Source organism: Barbus barbus (genome assembly GCF_936440315.1).
Source record: "Barbus barbus genome assembly, chromosome: 9".
Lineage (NCBI taxonomy): Eukaryota > Metazoa > Chordata > Actinopteri > Cypriniformes > Cyprinidae > Barbus > Barbus barbus.
In genome coordinates, this window is record NC_136737.1 from 30,995,516 (window position 1) to 31,018,651 (window position 23,136).

At 37.8% G+C, this 23,136-nt stretch overlaps 2 protein-coding genes across 10 annotated transcripts in view; both read left to right on the top strand.

The window, feature by feature from the left end:
- LOC306874641 (NLR family CARD domain-containing protein 3-like) overlaps positions 1 to 18,776 on the top strand; it is a 62,397-nt gene extending 43,621 nt beyond the window's left edge. For 5 of the 9 annotated variants that reach the window (XM_079424789.1, XM_079424791.1, XM_079424795.1 and 2 more), the window contains 4 exons: positions 8,055 to 8,228; positions 13,735 to 13,908; positions 17,342 to 17,515; positions 17,600 to 18,365. In XM_079424789.1, coding sequence (XP_079280915.1) covers positions 8,055 to 8,228; positions 13,735 to 13,908; positions 17,342 to 17,515; positions 17,600 to 17,606 — 529 coding nt within the window. In that variant the 3' untranslated portion in view covers positions 17,607 to 18,365. Of the gene's footprint in view, positions 1 to 8,054; positions 8,229 to 13,734; positions 13,909 to 17,341; positions 17,516 to 17,599 lie in introns of all 9 variants that reach the window. The other 4 variants (XM_079424792.1, XM_079424793.1, XM_079424796.1 and 1 more) reach the window with 2 other exon arrangements.
- Positions 18,777 to 20,143: 1,367 nt separating this feature from the next.
- LOC306874659 (phosphofurin acidic cluster sorting protein 2-like) overlaps positions 20,144 to 23,136 on the top strand; it is a 127,882-nt gene continuing 124,889 nt past the window's right edge. The window contains exon 1 of the mRNA XM_079424857.1: positions 20,144 to 20,478. Coding sequence (XP_079280983.1) covers positions 20,255 to 20,478 — 224 coding nt within the window. The 5' untranslated portion in view covers positions 20,144 to 20,254. The remainder of the gene's footprint in view (positions 20,479 to 23,136) is intronic.

A 23,136-nucleotide genomic window follows, 5' to 3' on the forward strand; every position in this document is an offset into this window, starting at 1 on the left:
GCAATAATACCCAAACTTTGGTTACACTGTAAAAAATGTCAGACCTCCTCAACTCTCCAACAAATTTTCTAGTGACTGATTACATCTACATTTCTCCATTGAACCAATTGTATTTCTGCTAACTGAATTTGATCAATTGTGGCAATAGTCTGTTAACATTGGTTCAATGAGAAAATATGTTGAGCCAACTGGGAAAAAAGAAGTCAAACCAAACCAAGTTATTGGCCCAAATTAATATTATAAATAGTAGTAGCATACATTTTTTGTTTTACCTAATTTAAAAATGTGTATTGGTAAATGTATAGTGCTAAAGCAACCTTACTGAACTGTTTATTCCCTGTTGTCCCAAAAGAAAATTAAAAACTTATTAAATGATACACTAAACACTGCCACATTTTAATACTTTTAATGAAAATATACAACAATATTGTGAAAATACTTTAAAATTATAAATACATTGAACTTTTCTACACAGTAAACCTTAGAAAATCATGCATTTTAATTCTCATAAGATACACAAAGCTTATGAATTGCACCTTGTACAATAATATATTCACAAACGTGCAAAAATGTTGAAAACACCATAAAATAATAATTTAATAAATAATAGTAATAATTTATCTGAGGTTCCTTCAACCAGTGTTTAGAGTAATTTCACATGAACTCTACCATTCTCACAAGAGGTACTTTGAGCTCATGAAACTGCATCTTACACGTCAAATGTTTGCCAAAAAACTCATAAGAGGTACTTTGAGGTTAAAATTCTGTCATTAATACATGCCTCCTGTCGTTCCACATCAATAAGACCGTTGTTTTATCAAAAAAAAAGTCATCATCGGATTTCATCAAAAATATCTTAATTTGTTTTCTGAAGATGAACGAAGGTCTCATGGGTTTTGAACGACATGAGGGTAAGTAATTAATGACAGAATTTAAATTTTGGGGTAAACTATCCCTTTAAATCCTTGTTGTACTCCAGGATTCAATTCAATTCAATTCAAGTTTATTTGTATAGCGCTTTTTACGATACAAATCATTGCAAAGCAGCTCTACAGGAATTTAAGTTTCCACAATATATTTATATATTGCAGAACCTTAATATATTTGACTTATGGCAAAATTTGGTAATTCTGTGAGTTACCAAATTTTGATGAGTGCATACAATAATCCAAAATAATACAATAAATGCATTTACAAAGTCTCCTAAGTTGTGAAGCACCAGCTCCTCTTCCAGGACAACGGAGACATTCAGCACACTTGACAGGACCCTTGAAGTGCAACTGCTGCTGCTTACTATTTCAATAATTCCCATTTTCTTTACAGTTGTGTGGTTCTCCAATGGCTCTGTACTCTGTAAAAAATACATAATGTCAATACTAAGTCTACATTAGAATTAGCAGCCTACATTACAATAAAGCTACTCCTCACAAATTACATCTAAGAGCTAATAGTATTTGACACTAATATGAAATAAACATATATCCAATAAGAACTACTGTTAAATACTCAGTGAAATTCATAGTGGTTCCTTTCTCCTCAGACCTAGCAATGATGAGTTACACTAATGGGAACAAAAACATAGTTATAGCAGAAACATATTCCTTGTGTCTCATACATTTCATATATTCATCATAAAGTGAGATCAAAATAATTTAGTTCAATAAATATTAACTTTAGGTAGCTGAGACATAGGGGTGTGTGATATTGACAAAATGATATCTAAATATTTTCTGGGATTTTATCGATAATGAGACAATATTTTTCTGAGTGTGTTATTGTGCTGGTATATTAAGGACTACCGTGGACAGCTGACTCATAAATGTGTTTGATATTCTTCATATTCTGTGAGGTTAGTTCACAGCAGTGATAGAAATTAATCTTTTCCAATAAGTTTAAATAAATTTTTACCTTTTATGGGTATTTTTATCTTTGTAAAACCATTTTTGTCTAAAAGTGTTTTAAACATAAAACGTTGAATACTGATATTTACAAGTATTTTAAAAAGAAAAGATAATTTAAATGTGAAATTAAAACGGCCAGTAGGTGGCAGCAAGTCATTGTTAATAAGTGAGTCGTTGCGATTGAACCGAATCATTTAAACGGTTGATTGATTCATTCAGGAACAAAACACAGCATGTTGCTCAGAGACACAAAACAGTGCTGTGGCTGTGTTTGGAATGATTTTTGTTGGAGAAATAGAGCAAAAACAGGCAAAAAAGTCCATTTAATATTAACTTCTTGTTTATTGAACTGTTGTATAAAATCAATATCATATTTGTAATCATGCTGCTTTTTGGAGGGAAAACGGCACTCTTCGTGTGATGATGATTATGAAATGACATAAATGATATTTTCTGCCCCCATATCATGTGTGATCACTCTAAATGCATTTTAAAGACTGAATAATGCAGTAAAAAACACACTGCAAATGTTTATTAATGTCAAATCCCACATCATTAAAACAACAATTACAATATTATCACAGATGATATATATCACACACTCCTACCGAGAGATCAGTACGAGCTAAACTAGGTTATAAACGCCAGCATGACACAGTAAAGGAGTGAATTCACTGTTACTCTGAAAAATACAATGTAGTACATGAAACATGACTTAATAAATACAAAACTCAGTATACGTAGCATAACTTCAATGATAGAAAATCCGTCTGTAAATGATGTTCTGTCGTCCTTCAGCATCGGCTCCGCTCTCTCGCTCTCCCGCGCACAGGAAGTTGAATTCACTACAGTAACGGTTTCTCTCAGGCGCATGTGTGCACGTGTTTTCTGCTGCAAAGCTTGTTCAGACAACACAGATTTTTCACTTCTGCTTGATAGATTGGCTGAGCACAATTTAATATGTTCGGTGAATGTATATTTTTAATCTTAACTTCAGACCTTCAGCTAAAATTACTACAGTGCATTTTTTTGTTTTGGGACAATTATTGGGAAGCAATCTGTTGAGACAATATTTATTTGTCAGTTTCCACAAGTTTTCAAAATGTAATTTTTTACAGTGTAGCAACAATATTCAAAATATGATCTATTGTGTTTCACAGAAGAGTGAAGGTGATACAGGTTAGGAACGACATGCAGGGAAGTACATTATAACAATTTATATTTTTGGGTGAACGATTCCTGTAAGAATCAAAATGTAAATGATCAAATTAGATCATTAGATTAGATTAGATAATAATAATTTAATTATTATTAAGTATTAAACTGTCCCAACACAGGCATAATCTCTCCTGTGTATGTTTTCAACATGACTCTAGTGTCCTCCAGTGGCTCTGTTGAGAACGCTGCCTGGAAATGTTTCTCAGATATGATACTCACGGCTGCGCCGGCATTCATTTCCATCATAATCTCCTTGTCATTTAAATTAAACGTCTCTGTGAATTACTTTTTGCTGTTTTATAACTTCACAGCGTAAACATGGGCAATTCAACTTCCTCTGCCTCCACATACTTAGTATTTTTCTCAGCATAAGGCTTTATTTTTTCCAACTTCCATGTTTCCTCTGCAGGCTCTCTTGATGTGGCCAGTTTTCCTGCAGTTATGGCATTTTGCATCTTTGAAATGACATACCTGAGCGCTGTAATTTTTTCCATGACATCTATAGCGCTTCTTCCCTCTTTGGCTGGAACGTCCACTTTATGCACAACAGCCGAGTGAGAGTCATGTCCTCTTAACTACTGCGTATCTTTCTCAGCCGTCTCCATGCTCAGTGTGATCTCAAACACTCGTGCAAACATCAGATTCGATTCTGACAACAGCCGTCGCTGGCAGGCTTCGTTGTGGCTTCCACTCACGAATCGGTCACACAATGCCTCGTCAAGCGTTCCCTGAACTCACAACTCGCTGCATATTCTGTCACCGTCTCATCAACTCTTTGATCTCAGAGATTAAAACTGAATCTTTCCACAATCAGTAACGGCTTTGGTTCAAAATAACTATTTAAAGTGTCCATGATGCTCAACAGAATCATGTGTGATTGGTTATAATGCGCAGTGCTGGAGCTAAAGACAGTGAAGTTGAAGCACCGAACATCTAATCACACCGGTGTGATCGTTTATCAGAGACAAACATATATTAATCAGCTATTTGTGTCTTTTGGAAAATCCACTTCAGTAAACCGCACTCATAAATGCTACTGTTTCCTCTGTCAGGTTTGCACCTCTCTCTCTTAGATTCATCTTTCAGCAATTCATGTTATGTATTTATCTCTGAATTGGATTCTTATTCTTTAATTATGTAGTAATATAATAATCTAAATATGTAATAATGCACAATCATCATTTAAGGCGAGACACTACAGGTGAATAGGGTAAAATTTTTAACTAGCAGATATCACCATGAAACTTTCCCAGTTGATTACCTACATTAAGATGAGAAAAAAATGTATTACAAAGTTTCTGTAATTTTATGTTTAAATATGCAAATTAGTCATTATCTAATTAAATATGCGCTAATTTGCATATATTTTAAAAAACAAAATCTCAGAATTGGATAAAGCCAGGTTCAAAATTCTTTTTTCATTGTGTTCACATATGAGATGGGAAAAAAATTACAGAGGGATTTATGGATATCTACTTTTGTTATCCTGTAAATCAGAATATACTGTCAATAGCCTTAAAAAATGTATTTTCGCCATGTTTTTTGGAATAAAATGTTATATAAATCAGGCTAGGAATAATATATTTACAAATCCCTCTGTAATTGTCTTCATAATATAACTAGGTACAAGACTGGAAAGTTTGGTGTATACAGGTGCTACTGAAGTGGAGATTTCGGACTTGGAGTATGAGAGAAAAGTCATTTTGAGAAAACGGGCTTTAAAGATTTATATTGTAAAAATCCACACATTTTTATATGAAAACATTGCTAACAAGCAAAACAACTGGCCAAGTAAATGTTTATAACAATGTAGACCATGAACAATGACAACTGAATAAAACAACATTGCCAAATAAGACCTTCAACTAACCACAGAGAACCACAAATACAGACACAAACTTATCATCAGAACTGCAACTCTAGTCATCTATGTCCATCGGAACAAAGTTCACGCATGAGGGTTGAAAGCCTAGCTCTCCATGCCTGCACCATATGTAGGCCCCTCACCCCTCTCTTGCTGATGCCTTTTTAGCTGTGCTCAGAGTCTTTCTGCAACGTTTTACACTCTCAGACCGGATGGATTCGGCTTTTGTGATCCTCAGCATGTTGGTTTCCCTGATGGTGGTGACGGTAACGACAGTGCTTTCCAGCCAAAGCTTATCCATAATGGCAAGCATGGCAGAGGCCCCCTCATTAAAAGTTGAAATGGCCATACTTGCAGCTGCCTCAACTCTACTCTTATCTACAAACACTGTTTTTGGACAGCGGGCCCAAATGACGGAGTTGAGGCACTCATTCGCATTTTGAGTGCCACCATGCTGCATGCGCTGCAGCAGGCTGTCACTTGACATGCGGTGGTATACAGGTATCAGCTTCTGGCCCACCTCCCGAGACAAAAAGTTTCCTGCATGGAGCCTGTGGCTCTCTGGAGTTTCTCCATTTTCCTCCGCTCTCCTATACCAACACCAGGACAGGTTGCACCTGGTGTGCAAGGGGACTTCGTCACAGGACATGCTATGGAGGAGATCAGCCCAGATCTCATTTTTCATTTTCTCTATGGAACCCTGGTTATTTAAAATTGCCCCCCTGTAATAATTTTGTAATGTTTTAAATTTTTTGGCCGTTAATTTTCCCAGACCCTTCCCCCCCAATTTGCGTTCAGCACTTAATTTTCGTAGTGCTGTGCCCATACGCTTATGGGCATGGTTGATGCATTCTAATTTTACTACCTCATGCCCAGGGTATGGGTTGAGGGATACCACCTCCCTGAATGCAGCACTGTCCCCATCTGACAGCATCTGAATGTATCTCAGCTGGTGGCGACTCACAGACCTGGCCCACATCCTCTTCGCTGCCTCCTGCTCCATAGCCTTGCTTGAGCCCCTAAAATTTTGTGCACGTTTCTCTCCAGCTGTCAATTTCCTCATCTGTAATCTTTCCCTCATGCCTGGCAGCTTCTTTAAGGGCACAAGCATGGCAATAGGAGGATAGAACCTCAAAGTCGATCACCAGTCCCGTAAAAATATCGATGCACACCCCGATCCCATAGTGTGATGTGAACCCTCTTTTCTGCCAAGTGCCATCAAAAGACACACTGATATTTATCACCGCATCTGCATCCTCTCTCAGCAACTCTGCCACATCTGCATCAATATCTGCATAAGCCTGCCTGACCTGCTCCCTGGTCCTGTGAAGTGACTCAATACCTCTCTCAATTTATGCCGCTAAAATGAAATGTGTATTGTATCAATAACTGTTCATTTGTTTTGTTTTTATAGATACAGCACACAGAAATCTGTACTGTAAAAGTAAAACTGACCACCGCAACACAACATAATGAATGAGATGGCACTTTATTCTATTCTTATAAATCTTATAAATAAATAAATATTTCATCCATACAAAACAAATATTGTTACAGTAATGTTATAATATGTTACAAGGTGGTAACAGCCACACGTATTGGGCTATTTCTGACATTAGAAATTCTAAACCTCCCATCGACAGCTTACGTTCAGATGCGCTTCCCGAGGGCATTTCACTGGGTAATCCATCACTAATTTTCCTTTTCTCCCTTGCAAGTGACAACTGCTGTACTCGTTTCGATGATTGACGCGAAGTCATTTTCATTAATTCACTCAAAAGATCCCGCGGAAAGCTTAACCAAACAAGGAAGCGTCAACGCATACCATGTCATGTGACGATTCTGAACGAATCACGTTGTCAGAAATTGTCTTCAGCCAATGAGATTGCGCATTTAGAGTTAAATCCCCTCTTTTACTTTCACTATTGGTTGCTGATAGAAAGGAAATGACCATATTTGGATCCGACAGCATTGTAGAGAAGAGAGAGAGCTTTCCAGCAGTATACGTGATGACTGGGTACAGGCAGAGATCGCGGAGCAGCATGTTGATTTAGAACGCCAACTTTTGTTGAATTTATGAGAAATCTACAGACGCAAACAGACAAAGTGCAGTAAAATAAAGACCTAAATGTGTATTTCGGACTTTTTTTCACCACAAGTCTGAAAGAAGACATGTTATTGAAGACAAATATCCAAAAATCTCAAAATTGACCAATAAAAAAAAAACGATGTTTTTGCCTGCCGTGTCTCGCCTTAATTAGTCACTTATTTATCTCATTAACTTTAACTCTTTGAGTTCTTGGGATTTGTCTTGAGACTTGTTTGTGTCTTGAAAGGCATGACTTGGTTCCTCCTCTGGTGAAATCAGCTGCTGAGTTCATGGGTGGAATAAACCTATGGCAGGACTTTTACTTTCTGACCCCTGGACTATCCACCTCTGTCTGTAATATATCTGCTTGTTTTACACTCTTTGGCCACCAGGTGCTATTGTGAGCAAATGAAACAGGATGTTACTGTCAGAATATGGCCTTTTTTACAGCAATTTGTTTTTTTTTACAGTGTATGTGTATTTATTTTGCCCCCTTTTTATTTTTCTTTAATTTATTTTATATAATGTTTGTATAATATATGTATTGCTTTGGCAACACTGTGAAATGTTACACAGTTATGCCACTAAAGCTTATTTGAATTGAGTTGAGTTGAATTGAATTAGAGAGAGAGAGAGAGAGAGAGAGAGAGAGAGAGAAGAGGTTCCTAAGGCTCTGTGTGTGTGTGTGTGTGTGTCTCTGTGTATGTGTGTGTGTGTGTGTGTGTGTGTGTGTGTGTGTGTGTGTGTGTGTGTGAAAGTGACAGTTGAGATTCAAATTCATGAACATTCCGTCATTGTAAGTCTATGGGATTTTTTTGCCTGTTTTTTCGTCCGCTGTGTGAACATCGTAGGTCCGATCACTTAGAAAAGATACAGCACTCCTCTCCTCAATGAGCCGGTTGATTTGAGACCTCATTCATGGGTCTGTGACAAACAGTGAATGAACTTAACTCATCTTTAGTTGTTCTCTTTCTCTCTGCAGGCTGATTAACTGCAGTATTGGAGAGGAAGGCTGTGCTGCTCTGAGTTCAGCTCTGAGATCAAACCCCTCACACCTGACAGAACTGAATCTGAGCGGTAATAAACCAGGAGACTCAGGAGTGAAGCTGCTCTCTGCTCTACTGGAGGATCCACACTGTAAACTACAGAAACTACAGTAAGTGTTATTATATTATTAAACACAAAAACTGTGTGAAAATACTGCCAAACAAAAACATTTCATGTTAAAGCGATAGTTCACCCAAAAATTAAAACTCTGTCTTCACTTTAATTATCTTCAAATAATTTCCAAACAGTGTGACTTTATTCTGTGCAACATAAGAGAAGATATTTAGAGAAATGTTTTTGTCCACACAATGGAAAGCATTGATACCAAAACTTTGGTTGTCAACAATGTCCAAAATATGATCTATTGTGTTTGACAGAAGAAAGAAGGTCATACAGGTCAGGAACGACATGCAGGGAAGTACATTATGACACTTTATATTTTTGGGTGAGCGTTTAAGAATCAAAATGTAAATGATCAAACACAATGATTATACTGAATGTGCTCAAGACTAATGTATGTTTGTATAAACCAGGGGTGCCCAACAGGTCGATCTCGAAGGCAATGCTGGTAGATCACGCTTTAGGTCACTGGTTCTCAGCCGGGGGGCGCGAGATAACTTAAAACTAAAATATAATATATTCACTAATGTTATGACTAATATGTTAAATAATGTAAATATATAAATATAAGCACCACCTCTCTATGTATTCTGTGATGTTCTGTGTTTCGGAGCAGCAGACCGTTTCTCATCTGTGTGAAATACAGACTGAACAGCGGCTCAAAACCTCTGGATGAGCAGATGATACACAATACAGCTCTCGGCTGGATAAAAGAAGCCAGGGTCACACTAGTAGCCTAAAGTTTTGATGGATGATGATTGTCATCAAGGTAAAGATGATTACAGTCACATACAGGATGGTGCATTAGGTGTGTGTTGTGTCTGTTATTTGATGCACAAACGAACCGTGTGTATTTGTGCTCTCGATGCACTGATCACTATAATATCATATTTCTGCTTGAACACAGCTCAGGATATTCACCTAGTTGAATACACAGAGTTTTATAACGGATGCTCGCGTGTTTTGGAGAAGTTTGTGAGGATCAGTGGTGTTCATGTACATACGGGCATCAGACGCTCAAACAGCTTGTTCTGACAGAGGAAATATTCACTGATGGTGTCGAGCTGCCTTCAGATCGCTGAGTTCAGAGATACATACTTTTACATACTTTGTAGATATTCTATACAACTTAAGGGACATTTTTGTGAAGTATGTTCATGGGATGCTTAAATCTTTCTTGAATTTGCTTTGTTAAAAAAAATGACATGAAATACAAAGGTTTTAGTGAATAGAAAAGTTTGGGCTTGCAGTATTGATTTGGAGAAGAGGGGGTCTTGGAGTAAAAAAGGTTGAGGACCACTGCTTTAGGGAAATGCAGGCATTATTGAACATTATTTTATTATTTTTTAAATAACAATTTAACTTAATGCAATATAAAGATACATCCCAACCAGCTTTTTTTATTTAGGCCTATTTATTTTTTAAAAGTAGATCCCCGCTCAAGAAAGTGTGGGCACCCCTGGTATATACACTTATTGTGCCTTCACATGCTATCGGAGTAATCGGGAAATTGGATGTTAACGGCCTTTCAAGTCATATTTACTGGGAAATTCTGAAATAATTTTGATACCAGAGTTTCTGAGTTGGGCGGGTCATAATCTTTAAACATGGTGGAGGGGACAACCATTGCTGCTGTCTGTTCTCACAACAACTACATCCCTTTGTCTGGTCGCTTAAGTACTGTATTTATAGGCTAGATATGAACGATCATTCAAAGCATATTTTATGTTTTATTAGCAGTGAAATAAGCATGTATTTGACTGAAATTGTCAGAAAACTGCATGTATAGCACGGTGAATGTTTATATGATTGTCAACCAATGGGTGCTACATTTTATTCTTTCCTACATTAAAGCACTTGAACACAACAAGCTCGTAATCATGACTTCATACGTGGGAAATAGGACATTTCCGATAGCACGAGAAGGCAGCATTATAGACCAATGAACAACAAAGTTGAAGAGTATTTATATCAGAGTAAACCGCACTCATAAATGCTACTGTTTCCTCTGTCAGGTTTGCACCTCTCTCTCTTAGATTCATCTTTGAGCAATTGATGTTATGTATTTATTATCTCTGACTCTGAATTGGATTCTTATTCTTTAATTATGTAATTAACATGATACATTCTTAGCTGACAAATAAACTGTTATTTATTCTTCGCTCTTCTGAAATCATAATGACTAGTAGATCATGTGGAGGCTGATGTTTCTTCAAATCTGTGTCCAGGACAGAACAGACTAAAGGCTCATGGATGAATGGAGCAGTAGCACGTCATCAGAGACCTTTTGATTTCTGTCTATCACTGATTAGCAAGTTGTACTGAAGTGACCAGAACTACACTTTCTGTTCTGAGCAAGCAGTAGTCGGCCGACTTAAAGGTGCAGTGTGTAGATTTTAGCAGCATGTAGCGGTTGAGTTTGTGAATGGCAAGCAACGGCTCAGTCCCCCGCTCACCACTCCCTTTAGAGAAGCTACGGAGGCCGATAAAGGGCTAAGATGTCGTAGTCTGAGACAGCAGAGAGTAGCCAGCAATGAGGTTTCTTTACAGAGGGAAATTAAGGAAGTATATTTATTAATTTCCCTTATTGTCTACCCCTGTACTTGTACATCATTGTGTGGGAGTTTTATTCTCATGAACTAGATTAGCAGTAGACAGTCACTTAAAGAATAGGTTAACCTTGCACCCTCTGACTAATGGCTCTTTTCCACTGCGTGGTACGACTCGGCTCGGCACGGTTCAGAACGACACGACACGGCTCAGTTCGGCTCGTTTTGTGTTTGCACTGCAGTTTAGTACCGCTTTAGAGTGGGGGGATTATTCTCGTGTCGTTATAGTTGCACCACCTCTACTGCCGTGACTCCTGAAAAACGTTTTAATTCTGCGTCTCTCCATCACGCTCTCGCTGGATCTGCTCCTCGGCTATCAACGAGAGGAACATCTGTACTTCCTCAACAGACAACGAAACAGCCATTTTTTGGTTGTTTAAAAAAGGTGCGCTCATTCAAAAGTTGCGTTTGATCCTTCGCTGGCTGTGCTGATTTAAATCTGTGACAGTTTTCTCCGGCCAATCAGTGATCAGCAGAGTTTAAACGTCATGTTTTGCTAACGGTACGGCTAGCTTGAAACCTCGGCCGAGGTGGTGCTAAAAAAAGTACCAGGTACTGTTCCCAGTGGAAAACACACCAGAAGTGAGATGTACTGAACCGTGCCGTACTATGCAGTGGAAAAGCTCCATAAGTTCAGACTGGAGAGTTTGTGATCGTGAGATTCGTGTGAGTGAGTCTGCACGTGTGTGCATGTGTGATTGTGCGTGTGTGATTGTGTGTGTGCGCTTGATTGTGTGTGTGCTTGTGATTGTGTATGTGTGCGCGTGTGATATGTGTGTGTGTGTGTGTGTGTGTGTGTGTGTGTGAGTGCATGTATGGGGTGTGATAACTGCAGTTTTTCTACTCTCTAAGCAAACTGACAGGAGAATTAAGGTGCATACGCTCGCCAGCCGTTTGGCAAAAATCCCATAGTATTCAGGCGTTTGTTTGTTTTTTTAAATTAATGGAATGCAAAAATACAGAGGTGACATTTAAAGAATGATTGTACATAATATACAAAGTATCATGAATATACATTGTCAACTGAAATCAAGTACTAAAGATTACAAGAGAAAAAGTAGAGAAACAAATGAAGATTCAGGCGTCAGACGTAATATTTGACACGTTAGACGTCACGGTCACGTCTCGGAGCTGAATACAGTACCTGAATTACATATCTTTTTAATGGTCAAATTAAATTTTACTAATCAAAAAGCATGTATAATTAATTAAAATCATGAAACTTAAACAATTTAACATCAATTTATTTAGCAAAAAATACATGTTTAGGGCCCAATTAAATGTTTTATTTTTTCCAACCTTATGTTTTATTGTCTAATTATTTAAAAGTATAAAAACAAGTTTAATTTATTCTAACATTAATTTTTTTTTTCCTCAGAAACTCTGTGTTGTGTATTTATATTTATTAAGGCATAAAACATTCATTTTATCTTTTAATTAATGAAAATGAAAATAAAATCTTATTTTTTGGAAAATAAAGGGGATTTAATATTAAAATTAATATTAATTATAATAGGCCCAAGCCCTTATTTATTTGTGGGCCCCTCGGTGTTCCCCTGCCCCTTCAGGGTTAGGAAACACTCGACTACATGTCTAAGTGAGGTTCAGAAAGAGTTTTGTGACAAGACCAAGAAAATGTTTCTTCTTTTTAGAAGGTGAAAAATGATACATTTACAGTACATTCAAACACAGTGTTGTACATTGCCCTGCAGGCTGCATATTTATTCCAGGCTATATATCCTTGTTGTTTTACCTAGGCAGCAATATTACCTTAAAACACACACATAAATAAATATATAAATGAATAAATATATAAACATATATAAATGAGATATATATTACTAATAGGAGACACTGTTGTACAACCCACAAACGCATGAAAACAGTGTGTTATGATCATATCCCAAGTTAAAAAAGTACAATAGTAAAGATAATAGAATTTAGCCTAAGTATTAAGCTAATATCCAGGCGTTTATCCACATGTACGTTATCCACACGTTCATCCACACGTACGTTATCCAGACGCAAAGTAAAAAAAATCCTTTCTCAGCTCCGTCGCCGCCACGTCGCCGCGGCACTTTGAGCGCAGCTCCAACACGTGACCGTGACGTCTAACGTCTCATATCTTACGTCTGACGTCTAACGTCTCATATCTTACGTCTGACGCCTGATTACTATGGGATTTTGGCCAGACGACTGGCGAGCGTATACACGTTAGTTCACCTCTCAGTTTGCTTCGCGATCGCTAATAAATGCACAATGCACACCTCATAAGTGTGTGCGTGTGTGTGTGTGTCTGCCCGTGTGTGTGTGTGTGTCTGTGAGAGAGAGAGAGTGCGCGTGTGTGTGTGTGTCTGTGAGAGTGTGTGCGTGTGTGTGTGTCTGCCCGTGCTTGTGTGTGTGTGTGTGTGAGAGAGAGAGAGAGTGCGCGTGTGTGTGTGTCTGTGAGAGTGTGTGCGTGTGTGTGTGTGTGTCTGCCCGTGTGTGTGTGTGTGTGTGTGTGTCTGTGAGAGTGTGTGCGTGTGTGTGTGTGTGTGTGTGTGTGTCTGCCCGTGTGTGTGTGTCTGTGAGAGTGTGTGTGTGTGTGTGTGTGTGTGTGTGTGTGTGTGTGCGTGTGTGTGTGTGTGTGTGTGTGTGTCTGCCCGTGTGTGTGTGAGAAAGTGACCGTTGAGATTCAAATTCATGAACATTCCGTCATTGTAAGTCTATGGGATTTTTTTTGTCTGTTTTTTCGTCCGCTGTGTGAACATCGTAGGTCCGATCACTTAGAAAAGATACAGCACTCCTCTCCTCAATGAGCCGGTTGATTTAACACCTCATTCATGGGTCTGTGACAAACAGTGAATGAACTTAACTCATCTTTAGTTGTTCTCTTTCTCTCTGCAGGCTGTATAACTGCAGTATTGGAGAGGAAGGCTGTGCTGCTCTGAGTTCAGCTCTGAGATCAAACCCCTCACACCTGACTGAACTGGATCTGAGCTTTAATAATCCAGGAGACTCAGGAGTGAAGCTGCTCTCTGCTCTACTGGAGGATCCACACTGTAAACTACAGAAACTACAGTAAGTGTTATTATATTATTAAACACAAAAACTGTGTGAAAATACTGCCAAACAAAAACATTTAGTGTTAAAGGGATAGTTCACCCAAAAATTAAAACTGTCCTCACTTTAATTATCTTCAAATAATTTCAAAACAGCATGACTGTCTTCTCTGAACATAAGAGAAGATATTTAGAGAAATGTTTTTTGTCCACACAATGGAAAGCAATAATACCCAAACTTTGGTTACACTGTAAAAATTTCAGGCCTCCTCAACTCTCCAACAAATTTTCTAGTGACTGATTACATCTACATTTCTCCATCGGCCCAATTGTATTTCTGCTAACTGAATTTGATCAATTGTGGCAACAGTCTGTTATCTGTTGAAATTAAACAACTGCTAACTGTCCAAAAATTAAACGTACAGATCCAAAGTTATCCAATCCATGATTTACATGTTCTCTGTGGCACCAAGTCTTGTGTAATTTAATCAGTTGAAGAGTATTAAACTGTCCCAACACAGGCATAATCTCTCCTGTGTATGTTTTCAACATGACTCTAGTGTCCTCCAGTGGCTCTGTTGAGAACGCTGCCTGGAAATGTTTCTCAGATACAGTTTCTTACAATCATGTTTGCACTAATAATAGAACCCTCATGTCATTTTTCAAAACTCTAGACACAAAACTCAAAACAGTCATTATTTGTAACACAGGCTATCCAATGTTCAAAACTCTGCATGTTGCATTCATATCTTTAAAGAAGCCTTGCATTTGCAGAAGCATTGGTTCAAAATACTAATTTATTATGAAATATCATAAGAACATTACTTTAGATCCCCCACTCACAAGACACCCATAGTTTCACTGTTTAGTTGTTAGTACAATCATTAAATATAGTTGTTCAAAACACATGATGCAGCTTTCATTATGATTCTACACATTCATACATCATTGAGAAAAGTACAGACACTGGAAACATTACAATTTGAAAATTATTGATGAAATAATCAACACAACAGGTTTTTCAAAAAACTTTCAATAAGAAAAAAAAGATAAGAAAAAACGACTTTAGGCCTACAGTAAAATGTCAACTGGAGTGTCCCTCACTGCACTTCTATGTTTTTATCAACCCTGTCTTGTGAGTTTGGCCACAGGTTCTCATCCACATCACAATGGATGTTTTCATCTTGGAAAAAATCTTCTGGTATGGCAAATACAGGCCTGACATCGGTCTCCTTTGATATCATTGCACATATCATCTTTGGCTTGGAGAAGAGGGACTTGTTTGTGAGGTCTATTGTGAACCTTTGACCTCCATGTGGAGAAAAACTCCTCAGTCGGGTTACAGTAAGGAAAGGGGAATATGGGGTAAATACAAGCTGATAAACTGTGGATGGGCCTGAAACCATGATTGCTCTCAGTGCCGCCGCTAGGAGTTTTGGGCCCATTGCACTGATTTTGCTTTGGATCCCCTCAAAATCACATTCAGTGTGGGGTGGTTAGGCCGCCAGCGAACATCGTTCTGGGCCCGTCTCAACCTTTCATCCATGTCATGGCCTGCCTCATCCAAAAATATGAATGGTTTTCATCAGCTTCCAGCTCTATCAACCTCTAAAAAGACTAGGAAAAATAAATACTGATAACAATGATATAGATGTTTTGGGATTTCTTTTCTGCCAACAACAGGCATCTTGAAACTGATCATACCTGAACATACTCAGTCCTCAGTTGCTTCACTTTCGTAATGTTGTTCATAATTGCACTTTGAGCAGCTGTATCAGTTGATGGTTAGATCATTGCAATGAAATGAATAAACTCTCAATTCAGATGTAATGTGCGAGTTGTACTATGCGAGAAATAGTAATACTTTAATGTTAAGTTGTGTCAATTTGAACCTGTGATTTTAGTTCAATGAACAAAAGATCTTTGGCTCGTGTATTTTATCCAAGCATTTGTAAAAAGTGTTGTGTTTTGAAAAATGTGCATTTTGATCATCGGTTGTGAATTGTGTCTAGAGTTTTGAAAAATGACATGAAGGTTCTGTTATTAGTGCAAAAATTATTGTAAAAAACTGTAAGATACTCACGGCTGCGCCGGCATTCATTTCCATCATAATTTCCTTGCCATTTACATTAAATGTCTCTGTGAATTACTTTTTGCTGTTTTAATATGCGGCTTAATATTTACAAATACTAGTGTGTGTGTGTGTGTGTGCGCGCGCACCTGTGTGTGTGTGTGTGTGTGTGTGTGCCTGTGTCTGTGTGTGCCTGTGTCTCTGTGTGAGAGAGTGTGTGTGTGTGAGAGAGAGTGTGTGAGAGAGAGTGTGTGAGAGAGAGTGTGTGAGAGAGAGTGTGTGTGAGAGAGTGTGTGTGACTGAGAGAGAGTGTGTGAGAGAGCGTGTGTGTGAGAGTGTGTGTGACTGAGAGAGAGTGTGTGAGAGAGAGTGTGTGTGTGTGTGTGTGTGTGCGTGCGTGCCTGTCTGTGTGAGTGTGTGAAAGTTACAGTTGAGATTCAAATTCATGAACATTCCGTCATTGTAAGTCTATGGGATTTTTTTGCCTGATTTTTTTCGTCCGCTGTGTGAACATCGTAGGTCCAGTCGCTTAGAAAAGATACAGCACTCCTCTCCTCAATGATCCGGTTGATTTGACACCTCAATCATGAACTGAACAGACAGATTCCTCTTTATTAATCACTTCCCAACTCTAGAGAAATAAATCATAAGACAAACTAGCGTTAGCATAAATCTGTTGTATTTTCCTCTTGTTACGGTTTGCTGCAGGAGTTGTAGCAATGTGTTGTGAATCTAAAGGAACAAAATATGTTATTAGACACAGGCTAATAAACAGGCTATTAAGCACAATATATATATATATATATTGTGGTTAACCTTGCATCCTCTGAGTAATTTTTTTTTTTTTTTTTTTTTTTTTTGAATGAATAATTGAAAATATAGGATGAATAATTGAAAATATAGGATGTACAGAATAATCAAATATCTCCATTTAAACTAACCAATATCTGTGATTAGTTACTAATTAGAAACACATTCTAAATTTAATGATCACTTGCAAATTGGAGTTAGATTAAAGCAGGAGTAGTAGTCCTTCACACATTATACCTTCATCCACGCCGCTGGATTTCATCATTGAGCCGATTAGTGATCCTTACAAGACTTATATATCATAGTTACACTATAATGTTACTCTTATTTTAACATTATCACCTGTATAGTACTACAAACGGTTTGAGGAGTGAAAACGATGAACTAGTTCAGCATCACAATCAGGAATCATGTAGAGTGAGTTAAATTAATGTCTCAGCTGCTGGCAAGATAAAATCTCTATAGCACCGATCCTGGTGTGAGAGAGAAAAGCAGAGCTCATACAAACACACTCTCACCCTAAAGCTGAAACACAATCTCAGAGATCATTCATGTTCTTCACTCTCTGCAGGCTGAGGTACTGCAGTATTGGAGAGGAAGGCTGTGCTGCTCTGAGTTCAGCTCTGAGATCAAACCCCTCACACCTGACTGAACTGGATCTGAGATTTAATAAACCAGGAGACTCAGGAGTGAAGCTGCTCTCTGCTCTACTGGAGGATCCACGCTGTAAACTGAAGACACTACAGTAAGTTATTGATTCAATGATGTAATTTATTATCTTGTATTAAAGCAGATCTTAGTGTATTTTATCTTTCTCTCTATTGTACAGTATTTGACAGAGGAAACTCCACAAGCTCCAAACAAGTGAATCAAAACAACACGTCCTGAACAAGACTGTCACCTGGACATTAATACTGATACTGATCCAGCAGTTTCATATGAGAAGGATTTTATTCATTTTTATTCAGCCTACATGCTTTTCCAGTCTCATGGGAACATTTGTTTAAATAATTAGATTGGACATACTAACTGCACTGTAATAATTTAGTGTGACATTACAGTATATTCCAGGTTAATAACTGCATTACTTTCACAGTAATTTCACAGTGGGACTTCTCTTGTATTGAACTGCACTCTCAGTAATGTATTGTACACAAACAGCATCATACTGTGTTTTGTGCTGTGCATATGTATGAAGGTCCCCAGCATGTAATGCAGCATGAATAAATCATGCTGTAGAGTTTTATTTTTTATAATTATTGTTGGTTTTGTGTTTTAAGTCAGAAATTTGAATATGAATATGCTAGGTCAAAGACAACAGTATAGTATATGACAGTCATGATCACAGTTTACCAGCAGAGTGCTCCAGTCTCAAGGAGAGAGTTTGACATAAAACATACCGTAATAAACTAAATAAATTAAATATGTAAAACATCAATTATTTATAAATAGATCTCTATTTTAACAGATCTAACTATGACCCCTCTGGGATTCACAAATCTTGGTAAATCTTTGCTTTAAATATTTTTTGCCAAGCTTTCTTCCAATGTATATTATTCAATAATTACTCTTTTGTGGTAACTTTTTTGTCATGGAAATAAAATAAAATAAAAAAATACTGTTTAATATATTTATTAAGACATATTGGGTCAAATATATCTTTACCCCTGAAAAGCACACTGTAGTTTTTTTTTCCTGTGTTAAATAGTTTTGGTGTCTTAAAGTAAGTCCAGAGGATTACACTTACAAAATAAATATTAATAAGAAATACTTCAGTTGTTTCAAGCTATCAGGCTAAATTAATGACTGCAACAATTTATCCCCTGGTCATGCCACATCCCTAGAAAAATACATGTGTTGTTTATGATAATCAGTTTATTGCCAAAGCATGGCATTTCAGGACACAATGAAAACAAGCAACAGTATCCAGCAATATCCTGTCTTATTCTTATTTGAAGGGACATGTCTTCCTTTTTTATTCTTCACCTGTTCAGCTGTCATGTTATAAACAAACAAACAAACACAAACATGTTTGGTGTCTACTGAGAAGCATCACAGATCAGAATCTTTGTGAAAATAATGACTTACAACTGTGACTCAGTCCTATTACTATAAAGACAGCATTAGCATCTCTGGGAATGCAGTGATAAGATTACAAGTCAGGTTTTGAAAAATAACATTTCAAATTGAATAGAATGGGACAAATTATTTGGTTAAAATAGCTGTCTTTCATCACTCACCTTAGACTGAGTTTGATGTCTTTGGACTTCAGCTGTTGAGGTGTCTCAGGCTTTAGATCAGGAAGACATCCAAGATGTGCAATTTAATGAATGGGCTCCCAATACTAGGTTTGTGGACAGTCAGAAAGTGAGATTAGATGCAGATTGATGCATGTGACTCAGAAGGAGCAGTAGAGCATCCTACAATATGAGTTGACCTTAATTAACCTGTTGTTACTCTGTACACAAATCAACTTATTTTGCTCTATTGCATAAAATGACCAACTTATAGCACAGGCTGTGTGACAGAGCAGCACTGGTTTACATACATCCTTATTGTTTCAGTTTTCTTACCTGCTAAGGAGCTGTGGGTGCACACACACCATTAGCGCTCAAACACACCACACTTAACCCATCGTTTACATCCCTGCCATCTGTTACAGACCAAACACACACATGCACATGATAAGGGGCCTATGAGAGGGCCTTGGGTTTACCCATCACTTTACCCCATGATGGTCATAAATACTGCGTATGAGTGAAAAAGAACATTTTGCTTATAATTTTCATTTTTTTATATTAAAAAAAATAATATATATATATTCTATTTATATTTATCTGGTTACACTACAGTACTTTTAGCATTATGTTTCAACTTTTATAAATTAGTATGTTGTGTGTTTTTCAGAATGTATGCTAATGTATGTTTTACCATTTGATTCCATCACTGATCTAATATTGTCTGAGAGTCTAATTGTGTTTTTCCTTATAAATGCTACAGCGTCCATATTTTCTTCAGAAGTCAGAAAGAGCTTTATTATCAACTATGTTTACACACACAAGGAATTAGACGACAGCTTCCAGTGCAGAAGAAATAACTGATTTATTCTTGATAGGCCTATTATATTGTCAAATGTTGCATTGTTTATGGTAATAAGTTCAAGCATGTGGCTGACCCTACAGGTTTATTCCTAAACAGATGTTCTCTCTTATAAACAATACAGTACTGTACGAACGGTTCGCGAATCGGTTCAACTGAATCACTCAAAAGAACGACTCGTTAGCGAGTGGCCTCCTGAACCCGTGATTTAGCGCCGCCTGTCGACCGACCGCAGATCGCATCTGCTCCACATTTTCTTCTGAAGCGAAGCTCCGCCTCTGACCATCGCAAATCTGTGTATGTGAGAGATGAAAGCCGTCCGAACCGTGTGCATGAGCAGTGAGGTCCTCGACCATCGCAGTCCAGCTTGAGCTTCGGTTCGGTGATGGCCGCGGCTGTGGAGAGAGGAGGGGTCCGGGCCGCCTTCATGAACCCGGGGCTCGGTGCACCCGCTCCCGCACCCGCCGCCGCTGCGCCCGGAGGATCAGCCATGTCCGGAGCTGGGGGCTCGGGCTCGGGTGCGGCGGGTTCGGGTCCCATCATGCCTGTGCCTATGAATTTATTTGCAACGTGGGAGATTGACCGCTCATCTCCGAGCTGTGTTCCGAGGTACATCAAACCTAATGCTATTGTTCATGTGTGTAAATAAAGCTTCAGGACACTCATGCATTTCGTTGCTTGCATGCTCTTCTGTGCAACATGGGCTTTAACTTGAGCATGTTATGCTGAAGGAGGTCAAAACAAAACTCGTGCATTCAGTGTTGCGATGGTGCTGTGTTATGACACATGGAAACATTAATATGTTCATTGTGTGGACAATTATGTTGGCAAGTGTCTATATGAACACAGAAAACATCAATAGTTGACCGGATTAATGTGCATGTTTCATAAAGCGGGTCACAACAAATCAGATTCATGCAATGTTGTGATGCTGAAAAACGAAATATTTGGAAACATATGTCAGAGAGCTTTATATAGGTGCATTTCTTGTGTGTTTAGTTTGGTTTATATACACATAAAATCACAAGTAATCAGCATGTGTTGGGTGTCATATAAACACACTCACTAAAGTTAAAGCATAGCAAAGACAGGACAGTGTGTTTGGATCATGCTTAGTTTAGATGACCTGAAAATGTTCAAATTGACTTTCAGAGACTGTGATCAACAACTTTATATTTAGGAAGGGTTGTTTTAGTGCCTCATTTCAATATCTTTCTTCTGACATGCCATTTCATCTCATCATAGTTAATATAATTTAAGTGCAACTTTGCATATATTTGCTGAAAATGTGCCTTGTTTTGGTTTTAAAATGAGGATGGAGCATGTTTTTTTAAAAAGCCTGTGTTAATTGCATGGACGCTTTTTAAGTCTGAAGCAATCAGTGGTCTCAAAAGCCCTTTTGTATTCATTACAGTCAAATCAATGCAGATTTGAGCTTGTTATAATGACCATGAGTGTCATTTTTTTATAAAAAAGATGCATATTCAGGATTTTGAATGAAGTTAGTTTCAGTTATTGTCTGCTATTATCAGTTTTCAGTTATTCAGTTTTCAAGTATGATTCTGTTATTATCGGTTATTAACAGTTTTAAATAATGCTTCATTACATGATCATAGCTGTTGGTGATTATATAGAAAACCAGCGTATCTCTTAGGGTTTAATAAAATCACTTCTGACATGCTTGACTTGTTTGTAAGAGAAAGCATCATCCCAATATTTAGAATATCAGTATGTTATTCCCTTTCCTCTTTGCCCAAAGAATTCATGTTACACATGATGCATTTTGTCCAAATGACCCAAACCACATCCTGTAATATGAATTTAAAACCCAGTTCTTCATGGAACATTTCCATAAGAGTGAAGTTAAAAGATTGGCGAGATGCTTTACAGATTCAAGCCTAGTATGTGATTTATATTAATACCTTCCTGAACTAAAGTATTTGATTCATTCTCTTAAATTATCATCAGGATATTGCATACTCATTGGTTACGAATTTGTATTTGTAATTTTTTTTTTTTAATTTTTGTACTAATTAACTTTGTTCAAATTCATACAAAATACCCAACTCTGTATAGCAGGTTGATGAATAGGATCAGTACTCAAGCACCAGCATTTACATGCTTATGGAAGTGAACAAAGAGCAAAATCTAGTGTGTCTTCTTCGATGCCAGATTGGATTTTGTAGTTGTCAAACATTATAAAGTTAAAGCAAGCACATCCTCTGTTTGTTGTTTTCAAGGGCAGGGTGTTTTCTGCTATCTTCAGATGCAGTCTTAGCACAATAAGGGATCTTAAAGACAGCAAGATTAAACAAACAGTCATGAATTTTAAATTTCACAATCTGAGAATCTAAAACATAATACATTGATTTAATTGTCACATCAGTATCACTAAATATGGCAGTTTATACAAAAATCTGGTCATGGACGCTCATTTGTCAATACAGTGTTTAATTTGTGCTAAAATGAATTAAGCTAATGAATTTGCTTAATTATATTTTGTGTCGGACTCCAAATCTTCAATACTTATCTTGCTGGATCTGTCAGCTGCTTTTGATACGGTCAACTACCAGATCCTCCTGTCAACCCTATTGGTAAAGGGCATCTCAGGAACCATACTCCAGTGGTTTGAGTCTTACCTTACTTATTTGAGTCTCAAATAGTTCCTTCAAGGTATCTTGGAGAGGTGAGGTGTCCAAGTCTCAACGTCTAGTTACTGGGGTGCCTCAGGGCTCAGTTCTTGGACCACTTCTCTTCTCTGTCTACATGGCATCACTAGGTTCTGTCATTCAGAAACATGTCTTTTCATATCACTGCTATGCTGATGACACTCAACTCCTCTCATCCCATCTTGATGATCCGATGCTGCTCGCATCTCAGCATGTCTAACAGACATTTCTGGCTGGATGAAGGACCATCACCTTCAACTCAATCTTGCCAAGACAGAACTGCTTGTGGTTCCAGCAAACCTATCGTTTCGTCACAATTTCACCTTCCAGTTAGACACATCAACCATCACTCCTTCAAAAACAGCCAGAAACCTTGGAGTTATGATTGATGATCAGATGACTTTCTCAGACTGCATTGCTAAAACTGCCCGGTCCTGCAGATTTTCTTCATTCAACATCAAGAAGATCAGGCCCTTTCTTTCAGAACATGCTTCGCAACTCCTTGTTCAGGCTCTTGTTCTGTCCAGACTGGACTATTGCAATGTTCTCGTCAGGTCTTCCAGCCAGTTCTATCAAACCTTTACAATTAATCCAGAAC